This window comes from Odocoileus virginianus, chromosome 22, assembly GCF_023699985.2.
Source record: "Odocoileus virginianus isolate 20LAN1187 ecotype Illinois chromosome 22, Ovbor_1.2, whole genome shotgun sequence".
NCBI lineage: Eukaryota > Metazoa > Chordata > Mammalia > Artiodactyla > Cervidae > Odocoileus > Odocoileus virginianus.
Genome location: NC_069695.1, coordinates 27,459,876 through 27,477,606, shown reverse-complemented (window position 1 = coordinate 27,477,606; position 17,731 = coordinate 27,459,876). Strand labels below are relative to the sequence as shown.

The window sequence follows — 17,731 nt, the reverse complement described above, 5'->3', positions numbered from 1 at the left end:
CAGTTGTCAGAAACAGTAGAGGGATTCCAGTTCCCCCTGGCGTAACTCCTTGCTGAATCATACCACAGCCTCACAATGGGATGTTGACCCTGATTTGGTCGAGGTCAAAACACTTCCATCGTGGCCAGGTCCCCTCCTGTTGTTGCCCTTCTATAGCCATGCCTTCATCCCTGTTCCTTCCCTGTATCTCCAGCCCCATCTCTCACCTAGGGACACTTAGAAAAAACCAACCGGACTGTGACTTGCTCCTGCTTCAGACTCATTCTGCAGGGGCTTCCCGTTCATTGTTAATGGAGCAAAGCAGCACATCCCTGCCAGAGCCGACGAGGCCCCTGTCCATTTGGCTCTTAGACCTGTGCCCCACCATCTTCTTGTCCCCTTCAGAGCAGACCGCTCCATCTGTCTGATGCGTCTTCCCTGACCTTGATGTATCACTTCTGATTCTTTAGTCCCTAAGTCTTGTCTGAGTCTTGCGACCCCATTGACTGCAGCCCGCCAGGCGCCTCTGTCCATGGGATTTCCCAGGCAAGAATACTGGAGCGGGCTTAACATTTCCTTCTCCAGGGGATTTTCCCGACCCAGGGATCAAACCCACATCTCTTGCTTGGCAAGAGATTTTTTTTTCCCCACACATCAACTAATTCATAGTATGAATATTCTATAATATTTTGTAACCATCTCTTTATCAGTGAGCCACCTAGGAAGCCCTATTTATCACTTGAAGTGAAGTCGCTTAGTCGTGTCTGACTCTTTGAGACCCTATCAGGCTCCTCCGTCCATGAGATTTTTCAGGCAAGAGTACTGGAGTGGGTTGCCATTTCCTTCTCCAGGGGATTTTCCCGACCCAGGGATTGAACCCAGGTCTCCTGCACTGTAGGCAGAGGCATTTACTGTCTGAGTAAGCCATCCTGTGCTTAGTCTAGCTTTGATTTGCCTGTATCCTGATTTTCCATGGTCACGCACAGTGTATTTGTAATTATTTTTCTCTCTTGTTTAGCACTACGTACCCAGCTGTGTGGGCTTTCCAGGCGGTGCTAGTGGTAAAGAACTCACTTACCAATGCAGGAGACTTAAAGAGATGTGAGTGCTGTAGCAGTCCCTTGTGACCCTGAGGTGACAAGCAGGAGGCCAGAACGTCAACACTGAAGATGACAAAACGAAAAGAAGCGTCCTGTCCTTGGTGACATCACTAGGCAATAGCCAGGGACCTCTGACTTCTCCTGTGAGAAAGACAAATCTCCATTAGTTTGAGGTGCTGTTGGCTGGCTGTTTCAACACTTGTGGCTGATATTTAACATGACAGTTGTGTGCATGCGTGCATGCTCAGTCACTTCAGTCGTGTTCGACTCTTTGTGACTCTTTGTGACCCTATGGGCTGCAGCCCACCAGGCTCCTCTGTCCATGGGATTTCCCAGGCAAGCCAGTGTGCCTCGGGTTGGCTAGGCCCTCATGCCACAACTTCTGAGCCCAGTCACCTCAACCAGAGATCCTGTGTGCTGCAATTAAGACCCAATGCAGCCAAAAATAAAATAAATAAAATTATTTTAAAACCTTATAGGACTAAATGGAAAACATAAAGCATATACATATATAACATCATCCTAAGCTACTTGTGTGGCTAATATATTAATTTATAATTTCCATGATTAAAAGAGATACAGATGCCAGGGAATATAAAGCAATTTATGGTGAATTACAGTGAGAACCTGGTAATAGCCATTAGTTTCTAGTTGCTCTGTTCCAGAAACAGAGCTAGGCATTTTAAACACATTTAAATGTTGCAGGCATTATTTTTCATCCAAGAACATTCAAGTTTGATGGACAGAAAGACTGCATGGGAGTTAAGCTATGACCTATTCCAGAGGACAGTCCTGTGAGGACTCAACCAGTCATCCCCCTGGTGAGGATGGGATGGGTGCTTCTCTGCACCTTGGTGCTCCCTGGGGATTCCAGAGCCTTAGAAGACCTGCCGTTCATCAAGGCTAAGCACAGAACACACCCTTTAATTGCCTACGGATTCAATTGTAGCCCATGCTTGGGGGAAGACAAAAAGTACTTCAGATGAACCTCATGTGTCCCAGAGCTCTGAAATGTTTCCCGTGGAACCTCTGGCTGACAGGCTGTAAAATACAGGGAGCTGGGAACCTGGTGGAGCAGCGGGAGATTGGGAGCTGTACTGGCTGATGATGGGAGCGTGTGTACCACAGATTGTGTGAATCACAAGCGCGGGAGCATGCAGCCGGGCTCAGCCTGCCTCTTCCTGAGCAGTACAATAGTGCTTTCTTCCTCGGCAGAGTTTATTTCCTGACCTTGGGAAAGGGGCACGGCATCCGGCATGTGGAGAGCATCTCTCTTCCTGGTTTTGCAGGGAACACATTCCTTGATTACCTGCCCTCCGTCTCCAGCTGTTTGATGCTGGGTTGAGCACATGCCTGCGATCTCGCAATCTTAGGATCCTCCGCCCTTGAAAATCTCATTCTGCAAATGTGCTGTCTGAGCCAGATACCCATTTAACAATTTAGATAATTTCATACTTCAGAACACCACTTAAGTGGCAGCTGTTTGTGCCCTGCTCCCACTGAAAGATGTTGGAATCTCTCCTCTAGATAAGTGATTGTAGAACTCTCTGCTGGGTTTTATTGTGGAGAAGACTGTGTGTTCGTCTTCCCTTCATTTCCCTCCCCACCTCCATTACATTGACTCATTCATCGTTGCTCTCTTTTCTGCTCACACCCATGCATACATAGGTGTGTGTGGGTGCACACATGCATGCATGTGCATAAGCAGACACTTGTGATTCCCACTTCATCGGGAGTCCAGAGCTTTAGTTCCTTTTTTTAATGGAAAACCACAAAATTACCCCTCTTCTCGGCTTCTATTTCGAACATCTTTGGTAAGTGTCTGCCACGTTCCTGACATCTCTTGTGGTATCTGATGAATGTCTAGCCTTCTTAGATAAAGAAAAATTTGCCTGCAGATAGTCCCCAACTTGCCTCTTCCTGGCTTAAGTTCAAAAGTCTATTAGTTCTTTCTAATAGCTTTTTAATATTGTAAAAAAAAAAATGTACATTGTAGACAATTTGAAAATATAGATAAGCAAAAAAAAAAGTTTAAACAGTATATCCCACTCCGAGATTGCTGATGTTACTGATAAAACCTGAGTGCATAGACTTCTGGGTCTTTTTCTATGCTTATTTCAGACAATATCTCTATCTTTCCATTTTAATAAATTTTATTTCCTCTCAGTTTGCAACCATATTCACATTTCCATGGTAGACCCCAAAATGTCCTTTCTATTTGGTTTTCCTGAGTTGATATCTCATCCAAGACTTCACTAAATCTAGTTATGTCCGTACCTTTTTATTTTCTCGTATAACACCATTTGGGGGGCTTCCCAGGTGGCTCAGCAGTAAAGAATCCACCTGCCAAGCAGGATACACGGGTTCAGTCCCTGGGTCGGGAAGATCCCCTAAGGAGGAAATGGCAACCCACTGCAGTATTCTTGCCTGGAGAATCCCGTGGACAGAGGAGCCTGGTGGGCTACAGTCCACGGGTTGCCGAGTCGGACACAGATAAGCTATTGAGCATGCACACATATAGTTCCATTTTTAGCTAAAGAGACCGGCCAGTTGCCCTACGGAATGTCCCACCTTCTGAATTTGCCTGGTTCCCTGATTATGGGAGCTCATTACTCTAGCCTCTCATTTCTCATAAACTGCAACTATATCTAAAGACTTGATAGGTTTAAGTGTATACTTTAGGCTTTCTCTTGGAAAGTTAGAGTTGAGAGTGGAGACAGTGGCTGGGAGAGAAGGGACTTTGCCACTGCCTGTGTTTCCTATAGTGGCCACCATTTAAATCGTAGGCTGGGCATCCTTGCCCCAGGAAAACAAGAGTGGTCAGGAGGAGCCAGAAGCCAGTGGCACTGAACAGGGAGGAAGCCTCCTATCGAGAAGTCCCAAGTGGTAGCAAGGGAAATGGAGTAAGTGGACCAGCCTTTCCAGGCTTGGAGGAAAAGAAAGGCGTGTGGGGGTGGGGAGGGGAATAGGCGAGGCACAGAGGGGTGTTTAGGGCAGTGAAAGCACCTTGTATGATATTATAATGGTGAATACATGTCATCAGACATGTGTTCAAACTCACACAATGGCCAACAGCAAGAGTGAACCCTAATGACTTGGAGTGGGTATGGTGGGTCAGTGTAGGTTCATAGATTGTGATACATGGTCCCTCCGTGAGGGATGTTGAAGTTGGGGGAGGCTGTTCATGTGTAGGGTTAAGGGGACATACAGGGAACCTCTATACTTTGTGCTCAATTTTGCCCTGAACAAAACTGCTCTAAAAAATTACTATGGGAAGGAAGGGGAGCAGGGTTGCAGAGCCAGGGAAATTAAGAATTTTAGAAGTCCCAAACCTCCAACACTGAAAAAACTGTGGTGGCCCACCCTCTCAAAAAAACTTTTTTTTAAGGAAAGTTTTATGGGGATCTGTTTTTGTTTATGATAATTACTACATGAATGCTCTTGATGAAATGTAATATATAAAAAATACTTTCATTTCCCCTCATTTTCTTGGCACCTTCTCGTGGCAAGTCCATGATACATACGTGGCCTGCCATCTTGGGGAGCAAGCCAAGGGATCCCATGGCCCAGGAGCAGGATCCCATGGCCCAGTAGCAGGATCCTATGTCCCGAGCGTGTGTAGGAGGAGGGCTTCTAGATCTCTGTCGGGGGAGCTGGGCACATTTGCCACCAAAAAGCCTTCTCTGTGCCCATGGTGCCTGGCTTGGCAGCTGCACATAAACAAGTCTTAAAATGCATGAATGAGGGGCCGAGTTGCTTTTTGAGTGGAAGGACCTGTATAACTTCAGGTGCCTTAGGAGTGAAATAAGCCTTTGAACTTTTTTGTGAACTTGGAAGCTGCGTGTTGAGGCTGAGTAATGGCCCCCAAAGGCGTCTGCATTCTAATCCCCAGAACCTGCCAGTGTCACCTTACTGGCATAAAGAGACCATGCAGATGTGATTAAGTGTAAGAGCCGTGAGCTGGGGAGATTATCCATGATAATCCAGGCGGGCCCAGTGGAACCACAGGAGTTTCCAGAAGTGAATGAGGAAGGCAGGAGGTCAGAGTCAGAGAAGATGTGAGGAAGGAAGTGGTGTGATGGCTGGACAGGAGCCAGGGGGACGGGGCCGCCTCTGGAAGCTGGAAAATATTCTCCCCTCGCCTCTGGAAGGAAGGTGGCCCTGCCAACACCCCGACTTTAGCCCCAGGAGACCCATTTCAGACTTGTGACCTCCAGAACTCTTAAGAGAATAAATCTGTGCTGTTTTCAACCACCAGATTTGTGGTAATCTCTGACAACAGCAGTAGGAAAGCAGTACGCTACGTCTGTCACTTTCCTCCCTGTAGGGAAAATGTCTTCTGAATTAAAATATTTAATCAAGAAGTAAACTTTTGAAACATGGCCCATATGCCTCTTAGAGTCTGCTCACGTTTACTTTCCTGTTCTGTGTACCTCTCTCCAGGGTCTCAGGGAAGCTCAGTGGATTCACCTGTAAAATGAGACCTTGATCTTTCTGCCTCTCAAAACTATTGCAAATCTCAGAATTTTAATTTTAAAAATATGTGTTCTAGGACCTTAAAATTATTTCAGCATGAAAAGTTCTGTGAATAACCTCTCCTTTACTGGTTATGAGGCTGAGAGATGTGGTTGATGCTGTCTTAATGAGAGAAGGTAACATCGGCCTGGGAGTGGAGAAGGTGACGGCATCTAGAACATTCTGGACTCACTTTGCTGAAAGCAGAGGTGATGCTTTGGATTTGCTTCCTTCATAAGAGGAACTGGGGCCAAACTGGGGCAGGTGGTTCCATAAACACCTGCCCGTCTCCAGGAGGCTGAGTCGTCCAGAGTTTGCAAAAATTGACAAAAGGAAGGCAGGCATCATCAGATAGGAACTGAGGCTTCAGGGAAAATTACTTCAAAAGAGACTGAGAGACCAAAGAGATAGCCACAAGGCCAGAAAGCCTAAAAGGAAACAGGATAATCTCTAAAAAATGTGAAATTGAGACAGTATAATTGTGTGATCACTATTGAGGAAAGAAAGGAAAGAGGTGGTGGAGGCAGGCTGTTCTGCAGGGAGTTCTCCGATGAGAGGGGAGGCGGTGTTAGGAAGCAAAGAAAAGTGAAAGTGAAAGTCGCTCAGCTGTGTACGTTTGCAACCCCATGGACTGTAGCGTTCATGGAATTCTCCAGGCCAGAATACTAGAATGGGTGGCTTTTCCCTTTTCCAGGGGATCTTTTGAACCCAGGTCTCCCACACTGCAGGCGGATTCTTTACCAGCTGAGCCACAAGGGAAACCCAGGAAGCAGAGAAGGACTGATACAAAGGAGCCTGCCTAGAAAAGGATGGCCAGCGTGAGCTTAGCCGAGCGGGAGATGGTAACAACAGGAGCCACCTTTTTGGTCCTAGGGCTGACGGAGGACCATTTTGGGAGGCGAGCTGGCATGGGAAGCCGATGGCTGCACCAAGGGCATGTGCTCGGCCCTTCTCCAGCCTTCGCTCCCCCAGCAAGAAAGGTGCTCCGCCCTGCAGACCAGCGGAAAGGGAAGACATGGATTCAAGGTAGTCGAGAGACTAAAAGAACACCCGGCAGCTTGAGGTGGTTCAAGGCGAGGTCCGTGAGATGACGTCCCGTCTGCCGTTTGACCTCCAGAGGAACGCTTTTAATCCTTCACTTGAATGACCCAAGCAGGATCCTTGAGACATCACTGAGCAGGGCCAAAAACCTGATAAAGGCCAGTGTTTCCTTAATTTTCCCAGAGCAGATAATGAGAACTGTGCGCAGCTTAGGTAGGAAGGGGCTGTCAGTCCATGGGCAGATTTCAGAATGGACTATTACACACCTGGCTTGTGAACTCAGAGAGAGAGAGGAAAAAAAAAGAGGCGGTCTGCATCAGTGTGGGGGGATTTGTAACCCAAGTCCTTTAGTCTCATTACTTTGGGGTTATGGTAGACAAACTTGTAGGTCTGGGCTTTGTCACAGACACAGACTCATAGATTAGCAGGGCCAGAAGCAACTTGAATGCAATTGATCCCCCTCATTTGGGGGAGCCCTAAACAATTATGGAGAGTCTCTGGCAACATGGTGGCTTGGAGCCCCTTGCACACCTCCAGCCTTCCCACGAAGTCCCACCCAAATGCACAGTATTTCAACAAGATGTCTAACAGACGCCACAGTTATGAGCTGGATTACAGGTTGTATAACCACTTGGCATTCCAAATCCAGAGACTAAATTTATGACCCAAGAGTCAGCCTGATCAAAGGCCTGTCAGTAGCCCTGTCCTCTCAGTACTTTCAAAAATGATTCACACACAGAAACAGAACACCCAGTTCCAAATGACACCAAAAAATGAGGAGACCAAGAACGCTGGGCAAAAGAATCTGAATTTTCTCGTTACATTGGAACAAGTCCAGAACCTCCAGTATGTAATTTAAAGAGAGATAAGTAATAGAGGATTTAAAATTGTTCACAAATGGTGAATGAGGGAGGCCTAGCTCCATAACAGCTGGGTGAAAAAGGTGTAGGAATTTCACTCTGAGGGAATGTGAATAGAGTAATGGGACTTTGGGGCTGCCAGGAAAGCTAATAGGACCTCATGCTGTGTGGAGGGCAGAACAATGCCTCCCAGAGGCATCCATGGGGACCTCCCAGTGGTCCAGTCTTAACCAACTTCACCTTCCAATGCAGGGGGTATGGGAAGCTAAGATTGGTCGGGAAGCTAAGATTCCACATGCCCCGGGGCCAAGAAACCAAAACATAAAACAGAAGCAGTACTGTAACAAATTCAGTAAAGACTTTTTAAATGGCGCACATCAAAAAAATCTTTTAAAAAGATTTTTTTTTAAAAAAGACATCCATGTCCCAATTCCTGGAAGCTATGAGGATGTCACGTCACATGGTAATAGAGCCTATGCAGGTGTGATTAGATTAAGGACCTTGAGACGGGAAGATTATCTTGGATAATCCAGGTGAAGTCAACGTTCTCAAAGGTCCTGACAAGTGAAAGAGGAGGTGAAGGGTCAGAGTAAGAGGAGGAGATGGGACAGTGGAAGCAGAGGGGGCGGTGGTGCGGGACCAGAAGCCGAGGGGTGCAGGCCGCCTCTGGAAGCCGGAAAAGCCAAGGAAATGGATTCTCCTCTAGAGCCTCCAGGATAAACACAGCTGTGGGGACCCAACTTGGACTTTTGACTTCCGGCACGGTAGGAGAATAAACAAGCGCTGCTTTAAGCTGCGAAACAGGTGGTGATTATTACCGCAGCAACCAGGAACTAACGCAGACTGAATTCAAGGTGGCTTCAGTGTCCAACCAGCCAGGTTGTACCAAGGTTGTGTGACGCACTCATTAAAGCATGTCTGAAATGTTAAATTCCCTTCTGGTTTGGGTTTTAGGAAGGCTGTTGACAAGTTCAGGTACAATTGAGCCTTGAACAATGTGGGGATTAGGAGCGCCAACCCTACATGCAGCTGGCCCTCTGTGTTTGTAATTTCGCATCCACAAATTCAACCAAACTGCAGATCATGTAGCATCACGGTATGTACTTAGTGGGACAATCCCATCTATAAGTGGGCCCCATGTAGTTCAAAGCTGTGTTGTTGAAGGGCCAGTTGTAGCTACCAGATGTTGAAGAACTTTGAATTCCTAACAAATGATTAGGAGCTGAAACAATTGGGTATTTTCAGCCTGAATAATATTAAGACATAACAGTTGTCTTCGAATGTTTGAAGGGTTAACTTGTCAAAGATGAAGATGGCTGAAACTCCAGAGGGTGGAATTAAGAACAAGTAAGTTGAAGTTAACAGGCAATTCAGGTCATTCTAACAAAGACATTTACAACAATCAGAGCTGCAAACAAAGTATATACTGTGCCTTATTAGGTGATAAGCATCAAACATTCAACCAGGGGTTGAGTGGTCATGACTCAGTGATATTACAAAGGATTCCTGCACAGGGTCAAGGCTGCTCAAGAAGACTGCTGTGAGCACCTTTAAGATTTGAAGACTTGGCCTTCCCTGGTGGTTCAGTGGTAAAGAATCCGCCTTCCAGTTCAGGAGACATGGGTTCGATCTTTGATCCGGGAAGCTCTCACTTGCCACAGAGCAACAAGTTATGTGTCTGTGCACCACAGCTATTGAGTCTGTACTCTAGAGTCCGAGACCCACAGCTAATAAGCCCATGCACCATGATTGCTGAAGCCTTTGTACCCTAGAGCCCATGCTCTGCAACAAGAGAAGCCACTGCAATGAGAAGCCCGTGCACCGCAACTAGAGTAAGCCCCCCTGCTCACCACCAACTACAGGAAAGCCCACGCAGCAGTGAAGACCCACCACAGCCAAAAATAAATAGAAGTATTTAAAGAAAAAAAAAAAAAGATTTGAAGACTTGATGGCATCCTTTCACAGAAGTCCAGATTCTTTCTTGTGTTAAAATTTGTAATTAAATCTCACAGGGAAATAAAAAGCAGTAGCAGAAGTTCTCGCTTCTATCGCTTGTGTAACTAACTCTCAATAATGTTCTTAAATTTCCTTGAGAGCCGTCATCTTGATGAGTAAGTAAAGTACTAAGGTCGGTATCTCACAGTTGGTGGCCTTGAAAGACGGCCAGGGCACAGGAGTGGAAACCTGGGGTGGACTGGAAGGAACCTGCAGACCCCACCCCTACCCTCAGGCTGCGCTGGGCTGAGGGGCTCGGTTCTGCCCTAAGAGTAGCCACGCCTCAGCTTGGTTCTCAACACCAAACTAAACAGCATCTCCTATGAGTCAGGAGGCAGAGCAGGTGCAATGAGATGATGGGAGAAAACGGTGGCTCCCGTAGTGATGGGGTTGCTAGGAGACGACGGAGTAGAGCAGCAGCCCCTTCTGCTGACCTGCGTCCACGGTCGTGTCTTCTACCCGGCCCGAGTTTCTCTGTTCGGAAGGCAGTGATCCAGCAGAGGCTCACTTGTTCTTTCCCTGCCCCTCCAAACTGTTTTCTCTGGAAGGCTTGAATAATGTCACCGCTGCTGTCTATTTGCAAAAAAAAAGAGTTAAGTGCCAAATAAAGCAGTCCCCTGTGGTTACCCTCCCTCCTGCCCCGTCCCGTCTCGAGGCCTCTGGTGGCACTTGGGCCTTGGGCTCAGGCATTGGCCCTCCTGCGGGCCCCGGGCACCGCCTGCCAGCTCCAGCCTGTTGGAAGGAAGGCAGCATGCCTGTCAGTGATTAAAATGTTCTCAGCCAGCGTGTCTGGACAAGCATCCACGTATCTCACAGCCAGAAATGATTGTGGCCATAGTTACGTTTAGACATAATATTGACCTGCTTGATAACATTGTTCCTAAGCTTCTGCCTCCCGCTCCGCCTCTCCTTTCCTCCCGTTCCATGGCTTGTGTGTGTTTTAATAGAGTTTTTTAAAACAAGAGAAAAAGAAACCACTCCCAAAGACTGGGTGCCTGTGCTTTCAGAAGTAGATTAGTTTCCTTTCCCGCACTGCTATCTTTTTTCTTTTTTTAAACTTTTTACTTTATTCTGGAGTATAGTCTATTAACGGCACTGTCGTAGTGTCAGGTGGAGAGCAAAGGGATTCAGCCATGCCCAGACATGTATCCCTTCTCCCCCCAGGGCTTCCCAGGTGGCCTTAGTGGTAAAGAAGCCACCCGCCAGTGCAGGAGACTTAAGAGACTCAGGTTCGATCCCTGGGTCAGGAAGATCCCCTTGAGAAGGGAATGGCAACCCACTCCAGTATTCTTGCCTGGTGAATCCCAGAGAGAGGAGCCTGGTGGGTTACAGTCCATGGGGTTGCAAAGAGTTGGACACGAATGAGCATGCACATTCTCCCCCAAACGCCCCTCCCATTCAGGCTGCAACATAACACTAAGCAGAGTTCCCTGTGCTATACAGTTGGTCCTTGTTGGTTATCTGTTTTAAACATAGCAGTGTGTACATGTCCATCCCAAACTCTCTAACTATCCCTGCACCCCATTCTCCCCCCCCAGCAACTGTAAGTTCATTCTCTTAAGTCTGTGAGTCTATTTTATAAATAAGTTCATTTGTGTCATTTCTTTTTTAGATTTCCTCCCATAACGGATGTCCTTTGATATTTCTCGGTCTGACTTAACTTCACTCAGTATGCCACTCTCTAGGTCCATCCACATTGCTGCAGATGGCATTACTTCATTCTTTTTATGGCTGAGTAATGCTCCGTTGCATATATGTACCACATCTCCTTTATCCGTTCCCTGTCGATGGACGTTGAGGTTGCTTTCATGTCTCGGCTGTTGTAAACAGCGCTGCAGCGAACACTGGGGCCTGCACCACTGCCTTGCAGGAGCCCGGGCCTGAGGTGGTTTTTCTCTCTCACTTTGCGATGGGGACACCGAGAGCTGGCAGGGGTCAGTGCATCCCCCGTCAGCCTCTCTCAAACCCTCACCCATCCATAAGTTAAAGCAGCATGCGTGCCCTCCAGGCGCCCGTTCCCTGGCTCTCCACCCCCGCTTCCACTGTGGCCCTCCTGGAGGGGGGAGCCCCCTGGAGGAGGCCCCCTCCTCCCCTCCTGGAGAAGTTCTAGAGCTGCCACGGCAGGTGACCAGGAGCGTAGACCCAGGGTGAATAGGGCACAGCTGTGCCTCTGTCACCTCGCCGCATACACGTGTTCCATCCAGAGGTTATAACATGGGTTCTCAACAACACAGTCAAGCTTTAAATATTCAAAGGCATTTTCCTACAAAAAGACAATAGTCTTGGTGATTCCTTTCACACACTAGTTTTCTCATCTGCACAATGGGAATAAAAATGATTCCCAAATCACTGGGTAACTACGGGGATGGTAGGACTTAATTCATGGGAAGTGTCCCACCTACCCCTTATTACTGTTGCATGCTAAGTCACTCAGTCGTGTCCAGCTCTTTGCGACCCTATGGACTGCAGCCCACCAGGCTCCTCTGTCCATGGGATTCTCCTGTCATGACTACTGGAGTGGGTTGCTATTCCCTCCTCCAACACACCGGGATCGAACCCCTGTCTCTTATGTCTCCTGCGTTGGCAGGCGGGTTCTTTACCACTGGTGCCACCTAGGAAGCCCAGTTATTACTCTTAGCTCCTATTATAATCACTGAAAGAATGAGTGAATGCAAATTGTCTCTACAAATAAAAAATTTACACCCAGATTTGAATATCAAAGTAACAAAGGTAAGAAATTCACCCTCCTCTATGTGGACATATTCAGTACCTTATGTTTGCATTTTTAAGTATGAAATACCTTTTTTTTTTTCTTTTAAGGACTACACTTTGTTATATGAAGAGGCAAAATATTTTCAGCTTCAGCCCATGCTGTTGGAGATGGAAAGATGGAAGCAGGACAGAGAAAGTGGTCGCTTTTCAAGGCCCTGCGAGTGCCTCGTGGTGCGTGTGGCCCCAGACCTCGGAGAGAGGATCACGCTCAGCGGAGACAAATCCTTGATAGAAGAAGTGTTCCCAGAGATCGGCGACGTGATGTGCAACTCCGTCAACGCGGGCTGGAATCACGACTCGACGCACGTCATCAGGTTCCCACTGAATGGCTACTGTCACCTCAACTCAGTCCAGGTACAGCGTCGTCACGCGCTGGGGCTGCCAGTGTCCCTGTTAGGGACGAGGTGTCCTCACCCTTGTCCTCATGGGTGCCTTCCCTCCAAGGTGCTGGAGAGCCCTCACGTGGTAACATACCTGCTGGGCGGGTAAAAGCCCTTCACCCCTCTACAGCAGGGGTCCCCAACCTCCAGGATCTAACGCCTGATGATCTGAGGCGGAGCAGGTGTAATAATAGTAGAAATAAAGTGCCCAGGAAACGTAATGCACTTGAATCCTCCCGAAACCATCGGCTCCCCCGGTGTGGGGGAAAACTCTCTCCCGCAAAAGCAGTCCCTGGTGCCGAAAAGGTTGGGGACCGCTGCCCTACGGCATTCAATCTGTTATTCCACAAACATTTACTGAGCGCCTGCTATGTGCCGGGGGCTGGAGTGAGCACTGGAGATACAGAAGGAAGAAAACAGACCACAGCGGGCTTTCCATGGAGCTTACATTACGAGAATGGAGTGGGGTGGCCGGGCAAACAGTCACCCACCTAAGTGTTGACTGGTAGTGAGAAGAGGATGCCTGGGGTTGAGTGTCCTGGAGGGGTTGGGGGGAATCTAGTCCTGAGGCTTCCCAGGGAGGAGCACTTGCTTGATGTATTGAGGAACATCGGGAAAGCCAGTGAGGCTTGAAGGCAGTGAAGGTGGGTGGGGAGTGCCGAGACCCCCCAGTACAGACGGTGGAGGGCCTCACAGAAGGTGGGAAGCGCTCTGGGATTCTTCGTGTTGGTTTCTTTGGGGCTTGATTCCCTCGCGTGTGTGAGTCAAATGGAAAGCCATTTGAGGATTTGAGCAGGTCGACATGTTATAACTTGTATTTGAAGGTGAACACTCCAGCAGCAGGTAGAAACCAGGGTGAACAATAGGACCAGTTAGAAAGTGGATCCGAGCAATAACCGAGCAGTGTCCGACTCTGAATATCTTTTTTTTTTCTTTAGCTGTGCCATGCAGGTGTTCCAATGCCCATTCTCAAACTAGTCCACTCTTTAACAAAATCAAGCAGGCACACATTTGTCATACCACGTACATGTTCACGAATGCCATTATGGCTTGATGAACAGAGTACTGAATGACGTCTTAAAATTGTTGTGTGGGGGGGGCTTTCCTGATGGTCCAGCATTTAGGAATTTGCTTTGCAATGTGGGGGACTCAGGTTCGATCTCTGGTCAGGAAACTAAGATCCCACATGTGGCAGGGCAACTAAGACGAGATGCAGCCAAATCAATGAATAAATATTTTTTAAAAAATTGTCTCATGGCCTTGAACAAATTTCAGCTTCTGTTTTCATTTTTATTTTTAAAATGTTTTTGGCCTCGCTGTAGGCTTGTGGGATCTGTGTCCCAACCTGGGACTGAACCCTGCCCCCATTCAATGTAAGCCCAGAGTCTTAACCACTGGACTGACAGGGAATTCCCAAAATAGTTTTTGTTTATTTGTTTTGTTTTGGCCTTGCCCCACGGCTTAGGGGGATCTTAGTTCCCTGACTAGGACTTGAACCCAAGCCCTCAGCACTGAGAGAGCGCAGTCCTGAGCACTGGACTGCCCTGAATGTCTTGAACGTAGAGCTGGCAAGGTTTTCTGATAATGGCTGTGAGCTACAGGATCGAAGCCAAGGATGACTAAGATTTTTGATGGAGAAACGGGATGAATGGAATTAGCATCTTTTGAGGTAGAGATGTTTATGGGAGAAGAAGACTTAAGGGCAGAATTCAGAAGCTGGGCTTACACGATGTGAGGGACCACGTGCCTTAGACGCTGGTGGGTGTGATCACCATCGTAACTGATGTGTGCCAGCCGTGGGCCAAAGCTTGTCTGTGTGACTCAGTGGAAATCCATGGAGTGATTTCATTAGAATGGACCCGTGACTTTATTCAGTATTGAGCCAACAAACCCCCCCCCAGACTCCAAGACTAGAAGCACCCACTCTACCATTCTGCCTCTTGAGGATGGTTTCCCAGCTGTTTGTAATTGTTGAATTTTGTGAATAGATGGCTGAGAGCAGGGCAGCAGGAAACTGGCTGACACTGAGCCCGGGTGTGCTGGAGGAAGACACGCCCCCCAGAGGGGCAGCCCTGGGCTGCACAGGTGCAGAGGCACACCTGAGCCGCCCTCTGCAGCTCCGAGCGGGCCTCAGAGCCCGGAAATCTCCCCCACCCACGCCCTGCCCCCGGCTCTCTCCGGGCAGCGTTTCATCACTTCTCTAGGGCCCCGCCCCTGAATAACTATCAGACATTCACAAGCCTGCCATGTTGCCCTGTCATTCGAGTCTGATCAGAGGTGGGTTTTCATCTGGGATAACATCATCATACGACATGACCATACTAGCTCCTGCCCCGTCTAGAGGACAGGCCCGGTCCGCTAGGTGTTCAGAGGCTTCGGGCTAAGGCACAGGAGCAGTGTATCTACTGGAGTGATTTCAGTATTCCCAAATGATCACTGACTTTAAGGAACTTTGCTATTAACAAGTTGATACTTGAAGAATGGCCAAGAAGCATAAACTGTCTGCATGACATGGGAATAAGTTTTACCACCTTCAAGGTAACCTTGGATCAATCATACTGAATAATTATCATATTATGCATATTAGATCCTCTGGGGAGGCAGCTTAGGGATGTGCTTATAAGAGCAATTCAACAACCTAACAACACTGAGAGACAAATGATATCAGAGTTAAGTTCTTTATTGCGCAGCTTCCTCTACTTTCGTAATTCCTCTCCTTATCAAGGTGAATCCTCTCCAGGGCGGTGGTTTGGCCGAGCAAACTAGTGTGTTTCTTGCTGACAAACTACATTCCTGCCTTTACTGGGGAGATCTTAGAGTGAGCTGTTCCTCACCTTTTTATTCACCTGCCACCAAAACACATCTTAATGTGCTTACTTTTCAACTTAGAGATTGTTTTCTTTTCTTTCTTTTTTTTTTTTTAGAGATTGTTTTCTTTACTGTGCCCTATGGCTGCCTGATGTGCATATGCATTGTAGATTTATGTACAGAAGTAGATGATGCAGAGAAGTGTTCATTTTGTTCTCATAAGGACTTGCTTGGGTTTTTTTAAATTTGCCAGCATTTGAAGTTTTAATTTTTAGAAAGTATATTCTTACTTTCCAATCTCATCTAATTAGCTGTTTTGCAAAACAGCAGATTATATTCCATGTAAAAGTAGGCACCCCAAAAATAATAGTTTAAAAAAAAAAAGACATAGTAAGGGATCCACTGTATATCACATTTTGTAAGTTATTTGATAGTATTTCACTTAACTCCAAAAATTAAAAAAAAAAAAAATTGAGCCAGGCATTTTTAAAAGTTATGATTGAACCATCTTGCTTTTAGAGTAGTGTAGAAATAATTTAACTATATCCAGAATTCTGGCAGGGAACATTTGCAAGTCTAATACTTGTTGGATTCCTAAAGAAACATACTGCGGTAGATCAGTTTCCTGTATTTTTGTGTATGTAAGAGTTGCAAAAACTCTTCCCTGCATTCAAGAGTGTCAGGCAAGTAATGACCAGGGACCTTTCTGGCGTTAGGTATTTGGTTTCAAAAATAGATTACATTATAAATATCTATTAATTATATGAGAAATTTTTAGATATTTTCTAATATAGGGCATATATAAATAACCATTGCATTTATTCTTGCCTCTCTGGATGCACAGTAGGCAATAAATTTCAAATGCCACAACTTGAAACGCTGTAAATAAACCTTGACTGTCTTTTAATAGTCCATTTCTTCTGCTGTTGAAATTGCATCAGTCTTCCAGGCTGAAATATATTAGCTCAGTATCAGGCAATCAGAACAGTGGCTGAATCAAGAGTGAATGAGTTGAGGCTGAATCACCGATGAAGTAAATTTAGATAATATCACTGTCTCTCCATAGTCTTTATCATCTCATCAATTATGTTAGTGGTAAATGAGCTTTGAAATGTGAACCCTCTCTTTCTGCAGACAAATGGCATTACAAAAAACATGAGATTTGAGGCCAACTGAGTTGGAAACCCAGTTCCATCACTTACTAGGTGTAAGCCTCAGTTTTCTCATCTGTCAAGTGGACCAACTCCACCCGTTACGCCAGCTGGTTGTAATGAGTGAATAACCTGGCACATGTGGAGCTAGCTTATGAAGGCACATTGTAGGTATTAGAAACATTTGCTCGCTCCCTCCTGCCTTTGAATCCAGAGTCTTCGAAAACAGAATCTCAGAGAGACTTAGGGCTTGGATAAGATGGATTCAAGCTGTACATGATGTCAAACTGTGGGACAGTCTTTGGGCTGTTTACGTGGCCAAAGGACCTAGCTGGCCTCTAACCAGATGCTTGTCTCGGCCCCTCACAGGTCCTCGAAAGGTTGCAGCAAAGAGGATTTGAAGTCGTGGGCTCCTGTGGGGGAGGCGTGGATTCATCTCAGTTCAGCGAATACGTCCTGCGGCGGGAACTGAGGCGGACGCCCCGTGGACCCTCTGTCATCCGGATAAAGCAAGAGCCTCTGGACTAGATGGACATATTTCTTCTGCCAAAAGGAGAAAAACATACACCACAAATAACGCAAACACAAAAAGGGACATTTATGTGCAGTTGGGACAGCAAACCGAGTCCTGGACCTAAAGTTGAATAAAAGACACATTTATATCCAATAGAGACCACACCTGTATTCATATGGGAACAATTGGAATAGTGATATCCTCAAGGTGTAAAAAATATATAAATATATATATATATATGTCAAAAGGTAGGAAACGCAAAAAAAAAGAAAAAAGGTGGTAGCTACAGTTGGTGCTGTGATGGGCGTGAAGTGTCCTGGGCCTCCCAAGGCCTCTGACCAATAAACAAGCCATGAGCAATGAGGATGAATCTCCTTACGGTTTCCATTGCCAACAGCCATCCATTGTTTCTTTTTCCTTTGTCTTTCTTTTTCCTTTGAAAAGAAAAACACCTAGAATCGCATTTCTTTGCATATGGAAGTTTCATGTCTCTCTTTAGATGGGGGACCGAGCAGAACTTCAAAAAAAAAACAAAAAACTCTCATGAGCACACCGCATTTGAAAGACGCGAGACATGAAATTTTAAATGTAGTTTGTACAGAAGTCACACTTTTTT

At 46.6% G+C, this 17,731-nt stretch overlaps 1 protein-coding gene across 4 annotated transcripts in view; it reads left to right on the top strand.

Moving 5' to 3' along the window:
• KCTD1 (potassium channel tetramerization domain containing 1) overlaps positions 1-17,479 on the top strand; it is a 196,961-nt gene extending 179,482 nt beyond the window's left edge. For 3 of the 4 annotated variants that reach the window (XM_070452773.1, XM_070452774.1, XM_070452771.1), the window contains exons 4-5: positions 12,311-12,616; positions 16,971-17,479. In XM_070452773.1, the coding sequence (XP_070308874.1) occupies positions 12,311-12,616; positions 16,971-17,129 (465 nt within the window). In that variant the 3' untranslated portion in view covers positions 17,130-17,479. Of the gene's footprint in view, positions 1-12,310; positions 12,617-16,970 lie in introns of those variants that run through there. The other variant, XM_070452772.1, reaches the window with a different exon arrangement.
• The last annotated feature ends 252 nt before the right edge of the window (positions 17,480-17,731 follow it).